The sequence below is a fragment of the Vanellus vanellus genome (genome assembly GCF_965231255.1).
Source record: "Vanellus vanellus genome assembly, chromosome: 1".
Classification (NCBI taxonomy): Eukaryota; Metazoa; Chordata; class Aves; order Charadriiformes; family Charadriidae; genus Vanellus; species Vanellus vanellus.
The window spans coordinates 138,227,823-138,246,287 of NC_138905.1; the positions used below are offsets into that span (position 1 = coordinate 138,227,823).

The 18,465-nt window shown below is 38.7% G+C and overlaps 2 protein-coding genes across 5 annotated transcripts in view; one reads left to right on the forward strand and one right to left on the reverse strand.

The window, feature by feature from the left end:
- Window positions 1–10,231, reverse strand: part of OFD1 (OFD1 centriole and centriolar satellite protein) — a 37,874-nt gene extending 27,643 nt beyond the window's left edge. The window contains exons 1-8 of one of the 3 annotated variants that reach the window (XM_082488295.1): window positions 10,164–10,231; window positions 9,863–9,964; window positions 7,069–7,269; window positions 6,124–6,192; window positions 6,011–6,038; window positions 5,104–5,211; window positions 4,263–4,399; window positions 1,052–1,225 (exon numbers count right to left, since the gene is read on the reverse strand). In XM_082488295.1, coding sequence (XP_082344421.1) covers window positions 1,052–1,225; window positions 4,263–4,399; window positions 5,104–5,211; window positions 6,011–6,038; window positions 6,124–6,192; window positions 7,069–7,269; window positions 9,863–9,958 — 813 coding nt within the window. In that variant the 5' untranslated portion in view covers window positions 9,959–9,964; window positions 10,164–10,231. Of the gene's footprint in view, window positions 1–1,051; window positions 1,226–4,262; window positions 4,400–5,103; window positions 5,212–6,010; window positions 6,039–6,123; window positions 6,193–7,068; window positions 7,270–9,862; window positions 9,965–10,163 lie in introns of those variants that run through there. The other 2 variants (XM_082488297.1, XM_082488296.1) reach the window with 2 other exon arrangements.
- Window positions 10,232–10,327: 96 nt separating this feature from the next.
- Window positions 10,328–16,551, forward strand: TRAPPC2 (trafficking protein particle complex subunit 2). 2 transcript variants are annotated; one of them, XM_082498553.1, is made up of 6 exons: window positions 10,328–10,362; window positions 11,058–11,167; window positions 13,240–13,382; window positions 14,353–14,440; window positions 15,120–15,235; window positions 16,284–16,551. In XM_082498553.1, exons 2-5 carry the CDS (start codon window positions 11,075–11,077, stop codon window positions 15,216–15,218), a joined length of 423 nt encoding a protein of 140 aa, XP_082354679.1. In that variant the 5' UTR covers window positions 10,328–10,362; window positions 11,058–11,074; the 3' UTR covers window positions 15,219–15,235; window positions 16,284–16,551. The 2 variants fall into 2 exon arrangements, with proteins under 2 accessions (XP_082354679.1, XP_082354678.1); XM_082498552.1 differs by having other exon boundaries at window positions 15,120–16,551.
- Window positions 16,552–18,465: the final 1,914 nt, after the last annotated feature.

Sequence of the window (18,465 nt, forward strand, 5' to 3'; positions counted from 1 at the left end):
ATTAATTTCATATCCACAGAAGATGATTGATAGCATAAAACAGATGGTTTTCTTGTAAGCGTCTAAAGACATAACCATGAAAGTAATTCATAGCATAGTGATAAAATGTTTAATTTTCAGATTGGAAGGTGGTCAATAGTAGAGGACAAGTATGTAATAACCTATATAGAGACCTGTATGATTGCTCTTTGTTAACCAATACCATGTGCTCGGTGTGGCAGGTGACATATAAAACCAAAAAACCCCACCACCACAACAAAAAACCCTACCACACCAGAGCAAAAATGTGGTTAGCATTAGTGGATGACTATTATTTGGATAGGAAGGTCTCCTGCAGACAGCAGGGCGATGGCTAGGCAAACAGTCAACAGAACAGCAAGAAAACTGCTCTTCCAAAAACTGAAAAGTAATAGAGATTAGGAGAAGCAGTTTAGACCTATATACAAATTATCGTGTGCTGCAGTAACAGCACTCTGCTACTACTTGGCACTCTGGCAAAACACCAGGAGTTAACAGCCCAAACAAGTAACTAACTCATCAACAAAAAGGTGTTCAAAGAAACAAAACAAGATGGTAGCTTACAGTAGAGACAGTGGCTATTAATAATATTCAACACACAATGACACACAGAAATGGCAAATCCATACCACATAGACTATATATTTCATCTAGCTTAGAGTCCTTCTTAGCACTGGAAGAACTTACACTATAACCAAAAGTTATGTTCAACTTTCTGTTAAAAAAATCTCAGTGATCTGAATTCAGCAAAGTTATTAAAACAGAATTAGAAGTATTTATTACATCGAAATCCTTCAATCCTATCTTGCAGAACTGTTCCTTTTTCAGCCACCTCTACTTTAGATATTAACCCATACTCATTCTTGCAGTACCTAAATGCGTTCCACTATTTATGAGAACAAAAGTAAATTCAAAGTTCTCACTAATAAGCCAAGTAAGATCTGAAAGTAAAACTCCCAAAGATAAAAGAACACTTTAATCAACTCACTGAACCATTTTGTACTAGATTAAGAAAAAATATTTGGAACTTTACCTCTTGTTGCTTTTGAAGCCTCTCAATAGCATTCTTTTCACGAGAAATCAAGGCTTCAGACTTTGCTTGGTGTGTCCTCTCTAACTCATGACGCAGCTCAGAGATTTCTTTCTGGGTCTGCACTTTCTCCTCCATTTTAATCTTTGCTATTTCAACTTCTTTAAAATGTTCTAGCTTATATAGAGGAGAAAGAGTGGATTAAGTAGAGCCATCTTCAAATCGACAAAGACAATGCCTCCTCAGACAATTCTAAATTTCACTTAGAAATTCTTGTTAGGCAATGTATAATAATTTGAGGAAAATAAATTACTGTGATAAAAGTATCTTAGCCACATATACTATTTGCATGCCTCACATAGTTTTCATGCATTTATCTGGCATCCCAAAGCAAAACTAATAGCTTTAGACAAAAGCAAACCAGAGGCCTATGAAGAAAAACACACTGCAGAAGTGATACTCTGCTTGCAATTAAGGAATGGCCATACTCTTTAATTCCTTCTCTGATACTGTCTCCATTCTTGCCCCTTTCCCAAAGAACCACTTCTGAGTGGTGATGCAAGAAATGGAAGAAGCAGACCCGTCCTGAATCGCTCAGGAACAACAGAAATTCATCTGGACACAAAAAAAAATGCTGAACGTGTGAAAAACTGCAGAAGATGTAACTCCACATAAAGAGGGTTACAGAAACAGAAGTCTGATTCACAGACTTTCTAGCACAACTGAAAAAAAAGTAAATGCACACAAATGGGAAAGTACGCCTCTTACAACTGCATAGAAAAATCACAGGCAACATGCCTCCATACAATGTGTTAAGTACAGTATATGCAAGAACAAACGGGGTTATAAAGAATTATAATAAAAATTTGGAAGAAAACAGAAAGCAAGCATACAAGGCAAAAAATGTGAGAAAAAAACAAGCAAAAGAATAAAAAGAGAAGAATTGTGAGACTGGTGAAAACAAAGTTAAAGAGAGGGCAAAATCACAGTAGGAAAGTCTGATCATGGCATTCGGGTCTGTGGGCACAAATTGGATTAGAAACGTCTTACAGAAATTCACATCACATTGCCAAGGAATCCATGTAAAGTGAATTAAATTTGGAAGTTATTTATATCTAGTTAAGATTCCAATCTCCTTTGTTGCAACTGCTTTGCTTAAAATGAGACAAACTTAACAACACACTAATTAACATGTTTTACATACTAAAAAGACAGTGCCTGTTGGGAAATAAAGACTTAATGAAAAATTAAGGTAACATACATTGGCAGTTTTAACTCTCTCTTCTTCTACTTGTCTAGCTGAATAAATATGACTAAACTGATTTCCTCAAACAATTTATATGCAGGTGAGTGCCTTTAAAGGTGTGTCTAAGAATTCTAACCAATTATCAGATTATCATTTTTAGATCCAAATAAACTATTGATCTTGACAGATATTAATGGAAAAAACATAATTAAAAGAACTACAGTTAATTTAAATTTTTCTATCTAATAAACTGTTGATCTTGACAGAAATTTATGGGAAAACCCCTTCTATTTAAATGAACTGCAATATATTCTCTCTGCTCCATTTTTTAGGCATAAGGATTATTGATGGATTACGTAACAAAAAAAATTATCTAAATTTATTCCAAAAATTAAGGAAAATTATCCAAAAGAGCTATCTTCAATTACAGGAAGAAAAAAAAAAAACAACACAAGAAATAATTCATAATATTGTGTCTTATGAGTTCAGTGTTTCTGTGTAATGTTTGAAAACAGTATGAAAATTCTCATCAGTACTAAAAATTAACTCAACTATCTGGTGTCCCCCAGGGGTCAATACTCGGTCCAATTTTGTTCAATATATTCATTAATGACCTGGATGAGGGGACAGAGTGTATCCTCAGCAAGTTTGCTGATGATACCAAACTGGGTGGGGTGGCTGACACCCCAGAGGGCTGTGCTGCCATCCATCCAGTGTGACCTGGACAGGCTGGAGAGCTGGGCAGAGAAGAACCTAATGAGGTTCAACAAAAGCAAGTGCAAGGTCCTGCACCTGGGGAGGAAGAATGCTAGGCACCAGTACAGGTTAGGGGCGGACCTGCTGGGAAGTAGCTTGGAGGAAAAGGATCTGGGGGTTGTGGTAGATAGTAAATTATCCATGGCCCAGCAATGTGCCCTTGTCGCCAAAAAGGCCAATGGAATCCTGGGCTGCATAGGGAAGAGTGTGGCCAGTAGGTCGAGGGAGGTCATTCTCCCCCTCTACTCTGCACTGGTGAGGCCACAACTGGAATACTGTGTCCAATTTTGGGCTCCCCAGTTCAAGAGGGACAGGGAACTGCTGGAGCGAGTCCAGCGAAGGGCAACTAAGATGATTAAGGGCTTGGAGCATCTCCCTTATGAAGAAAGGCTGAGAGAGCTGGGACTCTTCAGCCTGGAGAAGAGAAGGCTGAGGGGAGACCTTATGATGGCGTACAAGTATCTAAAGGGTGGGTTGAAGGAGGATGGAGCCAGGCTCTTCTCAATGGTTCCCAGTGACAGGACGAGGGGCAATGGGCACAAGTTAGAACATAGGAAGTTCTGTTCAAATACACGGAAACACTTCTTTATGGTGAGGGTGACAGAGCACTGGCACAGGCTGCCCAGGGAGGTTGTGGAGTCCCCTTCTCTGGAGATTTTCAAGACCCGCCTGGATGCAGTCCTGAGTAATGTGCTCTGGGCAATCCTGCTTTAGCAGGGGAGTTGGACTAGATGATCTCTAGAGGTCCCTTCCAACTCTGATGATTCTGTGATCCTGTGATCTGTCAAGCTACACAGCAGCAATTTACACCTCTCAGTTGCTCTGCATTATACTGAAATTCAAGCTTCAAAATCTTAACTGGGAAGGAAAATGAATAGTACGACTAAGCAGAGTAAACATTTCTCCATAAAACAAAATAATCAAAGACCAAATAAAATTTACCAAATTAAGACAACCAAAATACGAAAAAGTTGTGCTGCAAGTTAACATCAGAATAAAAAGCTTAACATTCTGTGCACATTTAACAACAAAGTGGAATGGAAAATATACATTTGCTATATCACCAAATTAACAATTGTTATTGGATTAACTTAGCCTTTTGTGTTTGTTGTAACTATTACATCTTTTCTTTACCTTATGTATTAAAAGTCTGTAACACGCAAAGTCAAAATCAACAACTGTCTCTCTCAAATTCAATGACCAGAGTTATACCTTTTGAAACATTTCTGCTTGAAGCTGCTTCTCTATTTCTTTTCTATATTCGTGAAGTTTTACTTCTAAAGATTCATATTTCTTATGCTGGGGATAAGAGTCTGCAAACTGTTCATCAATCAGCTGAAGCTTCTCAGCTGTAAAAAGAGCAACATATCCATCATACTTTAATAACAGTCACCACAGTTATCCTACCAAAGCCTGTAGGAACCTGTCTCTCCTACATTTACCTAAGTAGTACTGTCATAGAAAGACCCATATGGTACCAAAGCAGAGGCAGTACAGAAATGCCATTTATCAGCTTTATGCCACACAACATATACCTGCGAGGAGGCACTTAGCTGTTTAGGCACTGTCTGTGCTATTACATAGTCATTCCTCCTCTTTATCATGGATGGACAAGAATTTTCTTTTGCATGTAACTTTTAGGGTTTTTGTATTACTAATAGTACACATACTATAATTCAAGAACTCCCAATCTATGTCTAACTTTCACTGAAACAGTGTCATAGAAAGAGAAGGCACACATTTACAATTATATTCTCCAGAACATATTTCAGCACATAACATTTATAGTCCATCTAAGATGTTAAAGCTCTTAGTTAAATGCCTAAGAAAATATCTGAGAGATTAAAAAAAAAATTGTAACAGGAATTTTGCCTTATTTTAAGAAAGGTTAGAATAATCAATGTCCTAGTGATAGGCATGACCTTTACTTATTATTACTTTAGGCTGCATTTGAGTAAGTTATGAATTAAAACCATTCATACGAGGTATAAATCCATACCATTTACCAGTATGAAAATATCTGGGGAGACTTGCTTGCAGAGGCTGCACTTACCAAGAGATTCTCTGTAAGGAGGCACTGAGGTTGTCTGAGTATCTGTGTCATGAGTTTCCTTACTTAGATGATGTTCTGTAAGTCCGATTAAAATCTGCATAAGAAAACCTATTAAGAACCAATATATTAGCTTAGTCCTGATTTCATACCAAAACTGAATTTGAACCTGTAATTTAGGAATTAATTTTCCCTGTACAAAAAAAAACCCTATTTGATTTAAGAACCGAGTGTTTAAGCAAAAATCAATACTAGTAAACTGTTAAGATTTTATTATAAGCATAATCCAGTCCACTTTATTCTGCAAAAGCTGTCCTTTTGCAACTTTTCCTTTCGTCCATGTCTTTTTGTCTTCCAAGGTCATTTGAGATAGCAGACTATTACTACGACAATTATGAGGTCATTAGTCAATAGGGGTTTCTGAAGATCAAGCTACTTTAGGCTATACAATATAGCTAGGTTTCATCATGCAGACATAAGAATTATTTCTTATATAAAAGAATGGAAAGTCAATTAAGTCTTTAACTAGTTTTTGAAGAACATTATGCAAGCTAATACAGTCAGTTATAAACACAACCCAAAATCTGAGTTTGCCAAAGTTAGTGTGAAAAGCTTCCAAAGATCATTATACTTAACACCCGATTACAGATGTTTCTCATAGTTCTAATATTCAAGTAATTTATTTTGTATGTGAATGTTAACACTTAATCCATACCACAAATAGGAGGTGGATAATCCTGAAATATAATATTCATCATCCTGGCGTACTGCAAGTTTCAATATCTGACTGAATCCATATTATTCCATACCAACACACACTCAAGAAATTTGTATTTCTATTGCTCGCATCTTAATAAAAATGAAACTGACACAATTATCCTTGTCTGCACCATGTAAAAACACCTTGTACCTTTATTCTCCTTATGAGTTCCCGAAGCCTGTAAGAAAAAAAAAGATGCTTTAGCCAATCTATTTCATCACAGCTGTAATTTAAGCTTATTTTCAAAATCAAAATAACTTTACCAGTGATTTGTAAAGACTGGATTTTGGATTGACCCTCAGTAATTGAAGAAGATCTTGCATAGTCCACAACTTTGGGGGAAAAAAAAAAGAGAAGATTGAAAAGGTCAACTAATTTAAAATCACTTCAAATATGTAACAGGCACTATTTTACAGTTGTAGAATGTTTTTCATTTGAGAAAGATCTATTTAGCACCTTGTAAAACCATTTTCAAAGACCTGTTGTTCTAGTACTACATGCACTTATCTCCACTACCAAAGACATAGAGCAGCCAGCATGTAGTTTCATGACCAACTGAAGCTGTGAAAAGAGAGAGTTTTGTTTCCTCCCCATCCTGGATACATGTTCTTGCTAATTTCTTTGCCTCTCTTCTTGTTTTATTATACAAATCAGATGAGTTCACTAACTCAAATTACAACTAACTACGCACCAGGTAAAAAAAATAATTTTCAGTTAGAAACAATTTCACCCTATCACATACTCATAGAGGAGAAACATAGAGAGGGCAATGAACGCCTTTTTCAGCCACAGCTTGTAGTTTGAACAGTTTAAACTGTTCCATGAATCACATTTTCAGGGAATTGAACAGCCAAACAAGAAGCTAGCTTTAATTGGGATCAGTTCCCCAAGTGCCACATAGCTGCCACACAGCCTCACAAACGGTCATGCCAGACTGCAGCTACAGGTGAAGCAAGTGTGAGGTTAAGAGGTTTGCGCTATGTCTTTCCAGAACAGCATCATTGGCTTATTGCCAATTTACAGTATTCATGAAAACGGCTCTGAATAATGAAATCTTTTATGGAGATGATCAGAAGCTGCATTTGTGTTTGTATTTCACTATCACAAAAGGGGATTTTTTTTTTTTTTTTTCAATTTTTTTGGAATATGACAACCCCCAGAAAGCAAAGCTCCTAGAAGCCTTTGAAGAGGTAAATTACTGAACTTACCTTCTTCTTCTCTAATCCACTTTCTGGAAAGAAAACAGAAAGTGAATACTCATAGCCACATCTCTGTAGATGATCTGCCACCAAACTGTTGGAAGCTGTGATCAAAAGTGAACTGTCATCACTCGGAACAGCCTGTGGCTGAAGTTGTCCACTTAAAATTGGGTGCATTAGTTCATGGATTAGCTGGTTTCGGAGCTGTGTCTGATACAGAAAAGACATATTCTCAGTTTACATGTTATTCAATAAGAGGTTGGTTTGGTTTTTTTTTTTTTTTTTTTCCAAAATTCAGGAGGAGTCTTATTTTACTCGTACATGTTATATTACAACCTATGTAACAGAAATGGGCAGATGAACTTTGGCAAAATTTAGAAAAGTGCTTGCGACACCGTGCTTTTCTTCAAAACATTCCAACGGTGGCTACAGTGATCTTTGACTTTCCCTCAAGATGTATCAAACATAGAATGAAAAGAAGTATTGTTCTCAGCCAAGAACTCACATGAACTCCACTCTAGTATCCCCAGCTTCATTTTTAGATTACTGCTTTCCTATTCTCCTTCTCTCTGGCTAAGATAAAGCCTGCCTGATATGGCCTCAATTTCAGGTGTACTTGAAAGACTCACTAGTCCTTTTCTCAGTTTCCTATCAAGAAGCTTCTAATACCATCACAAAAACAGATGGGAAAATAAACAGGAAATTCAATGTCTTTGATATCAATTATTTTGTAGGGAAGCAAAACGGTACTAATCAAAAAAGGCTGCAGACACAAATAATAATTAAATTGCATTTTTTATTATGTATTAGCATTCTATGAGTTACAATAGAGAAAAAAATAACCTAAAATTAGAAAGTCTCCCTCCTGTAAAAGGAAGAAATAATAATTTTCATTATATAATTATACAAATTGTTTATAGCGTACTAAAAGATCATGACAGAGATAGGATTTTACGCTTTCAATAGCAGGTATGTAACAGTAACAAAGTTGATTAAAGAAGTAACATGTTACCAAAACCAAGACAAAATACTTACCAAAACTAGATCATCAGACTAGCCTGATGTTTTAGCATAGATTTCTACAGAAATTAGGCTGACAATACAAAGACAACTGAAAAAACTGTTTTACTTATTAATTTCTGAACTTGTCTACTGTCAACCAAATTTGACAGAGATGTCACCTCAAAAACAACCAAGACCAGCAACCTCTTATACATTTGGTGACAAATTACAGGCGGAAAACACAGGGCTAAATCCCTGTCCCTACTATGGGAAAGGAAGGCAGAAATTGGTTGTTATGTGTTGGCCATACCTGTAGCTCCAGATCTGCTCTGCCTCTCACCAGCAGATGCAGTCAAATAAGACCATGAGAAAGTTGAGAATTTTCTCATTAGAAGATGCAATCCATACAAATCCATAAGAAATCCATAAGAAACGCAACTGTGTTAATTCTTCAGCTCAGAAAAGCTACTAAATCTTTAATATGATGTATAATATTCTAGACAAGGAAGATGAAGCAGGGATACTGACTTAAATAGCATGCCAACTGACAGACTATTAGTTAAGTCAAGGAAGACAAGAAACAGTTCAAGCATTGCAAGCTTGGTATGGAAATCACTCGGAGAGAAACAAGTTGTCCTAAATAGGGAATTCTTGGCCATAAGATTATCAATGGTATTCTTAAAATATGTACCTTGATTTTTTAATTATTTTTTTAACTTTAATGAATTTGACATAAAAAGCAGGAGCTAAAGAAATTTGCTGGCGACATAAACATGTGTATAGAAGTGTAGAAAGATCAAGACGTCATAAGAAAATGCAATCAGATGATGTTTAAAGAACAGCAAAACTGAAACTGCATGAAATGTTACATTTCAGCATATAAGGCCTGATGCAATTTCCTGCTACAACACAAAGGATATATTGTTTGGAAAAAGCAAGATGTGGATGTGTCAATCAATGTAACATGCCTCAAAAAGAGACATACGCAGCCTTCCACAGTCTTTCCCACAAAAACAGGGAAGAATACCATTAATACCATTCTAAAATTTGTCTGGAAAGTTCACAACAATCATGATCTACTTCTTTTAAAAAAAGGGAGAAAGACTTCAAAGTGATGCAGAGGACTACTAGGGTAACAAGCAATGAGACTATTGCACCTTCACTTGCTTAGCATTGTAGAACAAAATGTGAAGAAAAGGTATGACTTCTGCCTATAAATTCATCAAGAGGAGCAAGAGCTACCTAAACTGAAACATACTTTCAACATAAGAAAAAAGGCCAGAGAATGCACAGATAAACCCAGGCTACAAATCAGAACAAAGTTTCACTCTCGAACACAACCATGTTCTAAAACATTCTCCTCCACGAGCAGACAAGGAGAAAACAGCTCCAGTAGTTTTAAAACAGAACTGAAATATTTTAGGGAGATAGTTCATAAAGTCTGCTTACTTATAGTAGGTAATAGACTATGACCTAAGAGATTCTTTCCAATCCTGTATTCTCATTTATTTCTCTCTTCCCTGCTTGACTTTTTTCTCAAGCATGGAGATTTTCAAAGACCTGATATAGGCCTTTAACCTTCCTGAAAAAGACTCTGAGACTAACCCACAATGAAAAGCATTTCTGTTTAGGAAGAACCTTACATCAGGCCAAAAAAAGCTGAATACAAATTAGTCTGTGGCAACAATAATACAGTTAGGGACAGTAGAAAACAGAGTTATTTGGCATGACTTTCACTGCTTTCAATGTTAAGTAGTACAGTTAACAACGTTAAGTAGCACCTGCAGAAAATAAAGCACACCTTAAGTGTGTCCAGCACGCCTCGGTTCTTAAAAGTCTGATAGAGCCTTTTCCGGAGTTCATCTTGGGACAGTGCCTCCCTTTCAACCGAAGCCATCCTGCCCTACAACACCGGGGGGGGGGGGGGGGAATAAGAAAAAAAAAAAAAGGCCGTTACTGCCTCACAGCTCGATCCCCAGCCAGCGAGACGGCGAGTGCCCCAGCCCCCCCCCAGGCAAACCCAGGCTTTGCTGGGGCAGCCTCCCCCTACCCACAGGGAGGGCGGTAGGCCCCGGCCCGCGCCTCGACCCCCCTGTTCCTGCCTGAGCGGCGGCGGCCGTTCCCCGAGGCCGGCAGCCCGCCCCGCCGGGCCCTGGGAGCGGCAGCGGCGAGGATCCCCTGCCGAGCTCCGGCTCCCGGCGGGCCGTTGAGGCGTCACGGGGGCGCCGGATGTTGGGGTGAGCCGAGCGGAGCGCTTCCGGGTGGCCGTTGGTAGCCGTTGGAGAGAGCTCGCGCTGCAGGGTAGGCGGCGGGCCCGGGGCGGGACCCTGCGGGCAAAGATACCCCCCTCACCCCCCCTTCTCTCTCCGCCCCCCTCCCTCTCCCGCCTGTTGCGGCGGGCAGCCCCCGCGGCGGCCGGCCCTTCCCCTGGAGACGGCGGCCCCGGCGACGCACAGGGGGACCGCCGGGAGCCTCAGGGAGCTGGGCCGCGGCGGGGGCGTTCCCCCCTTCCACCACCCCCGGGAAACTCTGGGGTCCCCGGGGATGGAGCCGAGTCGTGGGACTGTCCCAGGCCGGCTGTGTGCGAGGGAGGACGGTGCCCGTCGTTTGCCACCCCTTCCCCCTTCTGCTGCCCCCGGGGAGAGAGACAAGTGAGGAGATTCCTCGGAGACGGGTACACCGTGTTACTTCATAGGATGGTTGCCGTCCAAGTCACTGGGAGGGATGGCTGGGGTTAAACCATCAGTCAGTTGTAGAGTAAGAGTTTGTAGTAGTAATACTAGTAACTAGATTCACTTCCAGCAGATGTTCCACTTTCTAATGATATTTTTTTCCCCCATTTAATTATAAATGTGCATACCTAAGAAAGTGGCTTTCTCTCTCTATGGTAAATATGAATAGGAACCATGTTGGCTGTTTTTTAGGAGCATTCTCAGATGGATTATGAGTTTGTATATACACTCATCAGTAAAGCATGTCTATCTTTTTTTTGTAAGGAACGCTATATTGAAGAATGTCTGGAAGTTTCTACTTTGTGATAGTTGGTCATCATGATAATCCCATATTTGAAATGGAATTTCTGCCTCCTGGAAAAGTAGAGTCCAAGGTGTGTTTTTTCCCCCCCCTCCGATACTCCTATGATGTAATTATGGTGCATTTTCTTTTATAATTTTACAGTGTATTAGAAGCATGACCAGCATGTTAAAAGTGTTACTAGTAGCTAGTGCTTTCTGTTTATTTACAGAAACTTTGCCTTAGGGAGTAGAACTCTGAAGTTCTTGAGTTTCTTAAAATTCTTTGCTAGATCATACTAGTTCTTTGTAAAACATGGTTTCCTTAAATATTTGAGGCTATATGGTGAAGAATACATATGCTAGTCATACTTTGGTCATTGCTCTTAGTGTGTAGAGCTTTTATAATAGCTGTTCATTATTTAATGCCACTTACTGTCATTCTCTATTTTAAGGCATCTGTATATAGTAATAAGGTAAAATAAGGAACATAAGTCCTTCATTTTTTATGCTATAAAGAAATCTTATTTCTTAATCATCTTCAATAGTTCTGCTTTTAAGTAAGAAAGGTTTAAAACTTGTATTGATAAATACAGGTTTGAAAATGTGAAAAATGTAAGACAACTCAATAAGTAGTGTTTCCAGTGGGAAAAGAACAAATTATCCGTTTTGATATTACATCAAAGAGAAAATGGACTTCAGAATAGAAGTGCATTCATCTGTGAGCGTGTCCAAAAATGGAAGTATATGCTGTCACTGCTTTGAACAGTATGGTGTCATCTTTAGTTGGAACTAGTGTCCCATAAAAGACCATAAGTAAGGCTATTCGGACTAGACAGTGAGTATGAGGATGTGTCGGATAATGGAAAAATTAATTATCTGCATTCCACTAATGGAAATAACTTGGCTCAGGTAAGCTTCTTGTCTGACTGAGATTAAAGTACTACATTTCTCATAAGAGAGAATCTAAACTTGATGTGCACTGAAGGACAACTAGTAGACATTGGTATGTTTTGGCAACTATCACTTCTGTTTCAGAGACATGCCATTTAAGAGTGAATTCAGTGCAGAAGCATAGCTGCCTGAAGTGAGTGGTTTGGGTAACGTACATGGTAAATCAGCATGAGCTTTTGCCCCTTAAACTTTACTAGTTAGTCTCATACTCAGTATGGTTTAATGGAACTTGCAACGCTGTTAATGCCCTGAGCCAAACTTGATTTGAGGGAAAAACAGTGCACTGAGGTGTGAGAATGGTTTCAGTAGCATCCCTATATTTTGAGAAACAGCGCAAGCGTACTTACGTTTCCAGTCTAATAGAAGCTTACAGTATGGTTTAGTTCCAAGTTTCTTCTTGGCAGATGTCCTCCAGTGTTCTAGTTAGTATACAAAGTAAATGGCTCTTTCTCCACATGACTCCTGTAGTGTTAAGGGCCAAACGTTCTGATCACTGTGAAAGCCATTTGTGGTTATTATAGGAAGAAGTGCAATTTTACATCTGCAAGTATATATTTAAAAACAGTTGCAGGATGTTTGTCTGCACTAGGCTATTAGGAAAAAGAAAATCCCCCAAAACAATGAAACAGTTGTATGTTTCGAGGCAAATAACCTGCAAGAACAGAATTTTTAGGTGGTAATGTTATCAGTATAGTTGTCCTCTGTATCTCTCTGCTTTCCCGATCTGTCCCCCAACTTTTGCACATTGTAACCTATTGTTCAGTTTCTGCCAAATTTGGCAGATGTTGTGGTCCAAAAAATGCTAAATTGCTGTAAATTTCACAAAAACAGGTGACGGGAAAGCAGCAAAAAAGATGTTTATCAGGGCCTCTGTTATGGGATAAGCTTGCAGTGGGAGATTACCCATTGGTAAACAAAATAATTCATGCTTGAATTCATTCCTGAGCTCTAAATTGGTTTATTGGTTTTGCCACTCTCAAGACTGTTTTTGTGATGACCATTTTATTATGACCTTTTTTTTCTCTTGAAACCAAGTATCGTGACAATATATACTGGTTTCATTTAATTACAGGCACATGGGTGGCAGAAAATAAGGGTATATGTAACTTTACATAACTTGAGCGCTAGTTGTTTAGCAACTTGAGCAAATTATTGTTTATATTTCACTCCTCTCATTGAATTACTAATCCTCTGTCTTCTGGAAATACATTAGGATGATCATCGCCATCTCAACCAGTTCATTGCCCATGCTGCTCTTGACCTAGTGGATGAGAACATGTGGCTTTCTAACAACATGTATCTGAAGACTGTGGACAAGTTTAATGAATGGTTTGTTTCTGCTTTTGTCACAGCTGGACATATCCTTCCCTCTTCTCTTTCCTTATATTTATATAGGAAAAGCCTTTTGCCAGGAAGGGTTTTGTTAGATTAAATGAGTTTGGAACAGATTTCTCTCTACCACTGTTATTGTTGGAGAGAGTCACCAGCTTCAGAATGAAGCAAGTTGGGAGGTACAGCATGTGTTGGAAATTGGGATCAATTGGAAAGGTGGATTTTTTTTTTGGAGAAGCTGAAATAGACTAATGAAATGTGGCACTCACGTGGAATAGAGGAAAGAGGAATGAGAGGGGAATAATACGAGAGGGTCTGAGCAAGCTTACGAGGTTCTGTTCCCATCCCTTTTATAGTGCTAGAGAGGAGAAGCAGGGATAAACACACTTGGTGTCAATCATACCAATCTTGAAAATGTCGTGCCAAGGCTTGAACTTATGTACAGATGGTCCTAGAAGTGTTTGTTGTGAAACATTTGTTATACATAGGAAGTAACATTGAATGTCATTTTAACTTCAGGGGTATATGGCAGAGGTGCTGAGAGCATCATCCGCATTCAGACTTGTCTAGCTTTAAAAAGAATAACCTTGCTTTCTAAATTTTGCTGCTCCAGTTACTTCTTTTAATGCTTCCTCCTATAGTCACTGCTATTTCATGTACAGCTAAACTTGTTATGTATATGCAGAATTAGGTGTAAATGCTTCTCTCAGGATGTGTTAAATGTCTCCCTTCTTTCACAGAATCATCAAATGGTTTATGTTGGAAGGGACCTTAAAGATCATCTAGTTCCAACCCCCCCTGCTGTGGGCAGGGACACCTCCCACTAGACCAGGTTGCTCAAAGCCCCATCCAGCCTGGCCTTGAACGCCTCCAGGGATGGGGCATCCACAGCCTTTCTGGGCAACCTGTTCCAGTGTTTCACCACCCTGACAGTAAAGAATTTATTCCTAATATCTAATCTAAATCTTTGTAATAAATTTTCCTTAATTGCATTACATATGAGATTTATAATGCTTCATGATGTAAGGCAAGAAGACGGAATTAAGAACTTCTTTAATGATGTCTATGACTTGTATATAAAGGTAAGAACCCGCTTCTTATGGTCTCACTACAGTATTTTTAAGCATGTTCTGCTGTACATGCTCAGGCATGCCTGTATTAGCATGGGGGCCTGATGTAAGTGGAGAAACACCCATGCAGTCCACATTAGCCAGAGTTGATAAGTGTGACATAAAAGCTGCATTTTCCATTAGCAGTATAGATTTTTCTAAATTGTTATAAACTGTGCTCTTCCGGAATTTATTTTCCTTTTAGTCCAGTGATGTGGGGGCAGTATTGTGTCATTAATGGTGGTAATGAAAGCAAAGGACTGTTCTGCAGGAGCCTGGTCGAAGCGCTTGGCTGTCAGAACAAGTACCCCTTGTTCTCACAGCCCGGCGGTACTTCCACTAGATGGGGCAGTCGCAAGCATCGACTGGGAGATTTGCCATCTCGGCCTCCTGCCGGGGCTCGAATGATGCTATTTCCAAACCAGAAATTTCCACCTGTGTCATGATGGATTTGTTCCGAGGAGCTGGTACTAAGGGATGGCTGTGCACATATATGGGGAGAATGCAAGGGCCTGGAAAGCAAGTGACTGTGAGGAGCTCTGTGCTTAAGTGGCACTTCAATAGGCTGAAAGCTAATAGCTTGAAATAACATTTGAAATAACATTTTCCAGTGCTGGGCATTGTGCTTATTGAGTTTTTCTTCTTTTCTCAGTTTGCAATGAATCCATTTTATGAACTCAATTCTCCTATTCGATCCAGTGCCTTTGAAAGGAAAGTACAGTTCCTTGGGAAGAAACACCTTTTAAGCTGAGTAAATAACTTCCCTGAGTGAGTGCTTTTTCCACGCTTTCCTGATTATTTGAACTGTAGTTCTTCTGGTTAGTTCTCAGCATGTTTGATATTCATCTTTCTGAAGACTGACAAACTGGATGCTGAAGAAGTTGGTTTTTTTTTGCCAATATGGTAACAACAGCCAAGCTTCTCTAATTAAAACGTGTATCTCAATAAGTTTCCTTTTATGTGTTATGAAAACTAAATTTAAAAATGTCAGGGGCTGAAGACAGACTGACATGTGGGTGTCCATGCATATGCAAAATGTAAGCCTCTTCTATAGGGTGGGAGGAAATCGGATCTAAACACAAAAGACATCTCCAATCATGTGACTTGGTATGAGTAAAAGGGAATTCTTGACTGTTTGGCCTAAATGGTTAATTATGTTATAAACTTTTCTATTTATAGTCCTTTGCTAGAGAACTTACTCTGCAGACTAACCAGACTAACTTTACTCTTCATGGTATTAAATCAGGTCTATATTAATATTGTAATGTGTAAAATATGTATTATAAGTGCTAAATTAAAAGGAAAAAGGATATATCAGCAAAGCTTTGTCTTCAGTATTTGAGGAAGTTTTGAGAAAAAAAACTTAAAAGTTTTAAAGCTTAAAATTGCAAATTTACCGGATGTTTAGTGCAATATATGTTTAGCTGCAGTGTTGCATCAATGAAATGAATTAATAAAGTAGACCACAACAGCTATGTCTGCCCTGACTTTGATTCTAATTAACACATGGAAAAAAATGAAATTAAATTTGCATGTTTAAACCCACTTCTTTCCATTATCTCTGCAAGTGTTAAAATTTTCTTTTTGAAAATATATTTAGACTAAGATCTTTGAAACATGAAACTCTGTTGAGATTTCAGAAGGGCGTTGTTTGGCCTGTCTCGCTACTATTCCACTATAAAATGTGGTTCGGGACCCTTTTGCAAAACTTACCATCATTCCAAAATAGAAAATTTTAAATGGGTTTTGGGGCATATATGTACCTAATATTTTGGTTGGTTTCACAATCTTTTTAATAGTCTGTTTCCTTTTGCAGCAAATCTGGATAAGCTATTGGCTTGGACTTTTTTTTAATGTCTGAAAAGTAATTTTCAAAGGAAGTAGTATGCTGTTCTAGGAAGTACATTTTGTATAGTCTGTATAATTAAAGGGACCACGTGTATATGTGTTTTAAATGTACAGTCAGACATTATTTCTTTGTAATTTACACTTACTGCTAAACTGTCACTGTAAAATATTCCATGAGCAAAATAACACGATATAAAGGTTGCAATATGTACCTTGAATAAAACCTGAAATGATGCAGTGTGGATGCCTGTTGAGTGTACTTTAAATTATTTAGGAGAAAACTAGATTATCACGGTTAAGGCTGCCTTTATTGGTGGGGTGGCAAGTGGAGATGGGAGCACTTGTCTTTGCAGTATTACTTCATAAAACCTGCATTGTACAGCATTTTGATAATGTCATAAAATCTTCTGTAAATCAACTGATTTTCTTTTTTTTGCTATATGCATGAAAGCAACAGAAACACTTGAGGTAAAGTGTTCTCATTCATATCATAAGAAGCCACTAAGCTGGAGCTGCTTTGCTGTCTTCTGCCTCCTCAGTAGCACAAAGATTAGGAAAAGACTAACAGTTAAGACTCACTGAGGAAATACTTATGTTAAATAATCGTATGTGTAGCAGTAAGAAAAGTTGTGGCAAAGATGAAGGATTAGTGCTGAGAGTTTCCACCACTTTTAGAAAACGGTATTTTTGGCAATTGTATGCTTTTCTGTCAGCACACAGCAGTAAGTCATGTAAAATGACAGCATTTTCTCTCTTGCCTGATCGCTGAAGGCAGTTAGCCAAACGGTGCCTGTTCTTATGACCCGTGTATGTCTTACCCCTTCTCTTCTGAATATAGGAATTGTAAATGGGCAATGCAGTCTCATAGGTCCAGCTAGGCTTTATGAAAACAGACTGTTACTGGCCACAGGAAAGGAAGACTTATGTCCTAACTCATCATGTGAATAATTATAGAGTTTGCGGTGAGAAATGGTGTCTTGTGACAGAATTCTGAAGAACCTTGGCTAGGTAGTTGTGATTTCCCTGTGTACGGAGGAACACGTGTTTAAGCTTTGGTTTGTGACTTTTTACAATAGGCTGAAAGACTGCTACCTGGAAGTGACAGGTGAAAGCTGTCTTGTGATCAACTGTAATCACAAATCTGCTCCAGGTCTGAAAGATGCAGGTCTAGCATGCATCACACAATGAATGAACAGTTCCTCAACAGACAAGGCTGAAGAGAGACCTCCTTTGCAAGTATAATGTTCATGCCCCATCTCAGAGGCTTAGGAATAAGAATTCAAATGAAATCTGTTGCAGAATGAGAAAGCAGCAGATAACCTGTACCATGCAATAAAGGCAACAAAAATGTTTATGAGTTGAAGGGACTGGAATTACCCCAGAGAGTACAAAGATCAAGCATAAGGAAATGAGAACATTAGCACAAGCTAAGAACGTGAACCAGCCTTAATAAACCTAGGCTGGAAATGCAACTTAGACTCAAACTTTCTGCAAAGTTACTGTTTAGGTAACCTGTCATATGACTTCAAGATCTGTTCGAGGTACAGAGCAACTGTTAAAGCAAGCAGCCTGGCTCCAGCAGCAGTATTATGCTAAGCATCTGTACGCTCTGCTGTAACATGAGCTGTTAGCTGTGTCCTAGCTACTTTCTTCTGCCCCTTCCCAATTTGCTGCCTCTTCCAATAGGCATAGCTTTCATCATTCCCACTGATTTGCCATGACAGTACTTTTTTTCTCCTCATTTTAAAGCACATGTGGAACTTTGCACACATATTACATAGTATGCTCTGTTACTCTACAGAACTCTGAATATTGCTAACAGGACCCCCTAATAGTTAAAGGTATAATTAGTACTTGAAATAAGTTGGTGAATTGAAACAGAAGCCACAAATGCCTACCTTACCTCCGTATTGAATGACAGATACTAAGCTTTCACAAAGTACAGGAATGTTGAATTGCTGTTAAGCATTATAGTATTTTTTTGTACCTATCATCTACATCTGCTTGTCATAGAACTTTTGCTTTTTTCATGGACTTGATAGTCTTCTTCTGAGACGAAATCCTGACCTCAAAATAATTCCTATACTGCCTTATTTACTACAGCATGTAAACACCCCCCCTCCCCCCTTCTGTGATTAGTGTACAGTTGC

What these genes read in the sequence shown, in the direction of transcription:
- TRAPPC2 (XM_082498552.1), top strand. Translation starts at nt 11,075, where the DNA reads ATGTCTGGAAGTTTCTACTTTGTGATAGTTGGTCATCATGATAATCCC. An exon ending in CTGGAAAAGTAGAGTCCAAG is followed by an intron (nt 11,168 to 13,239) that starts GTGTGTTTTTTC and finishes GAAATACATTAG; the next exon opens with GATGATCATCGCCATCTCAA. An exon ending in TCTATGACTTGTATATAAAG is followed by an intron (nt 14,441 to 15,119) that starts GTAAGAACCCGC and finishes TTCTTTTCTCAG; the next exon opens with TTTGCAATGAATCCATTTTA.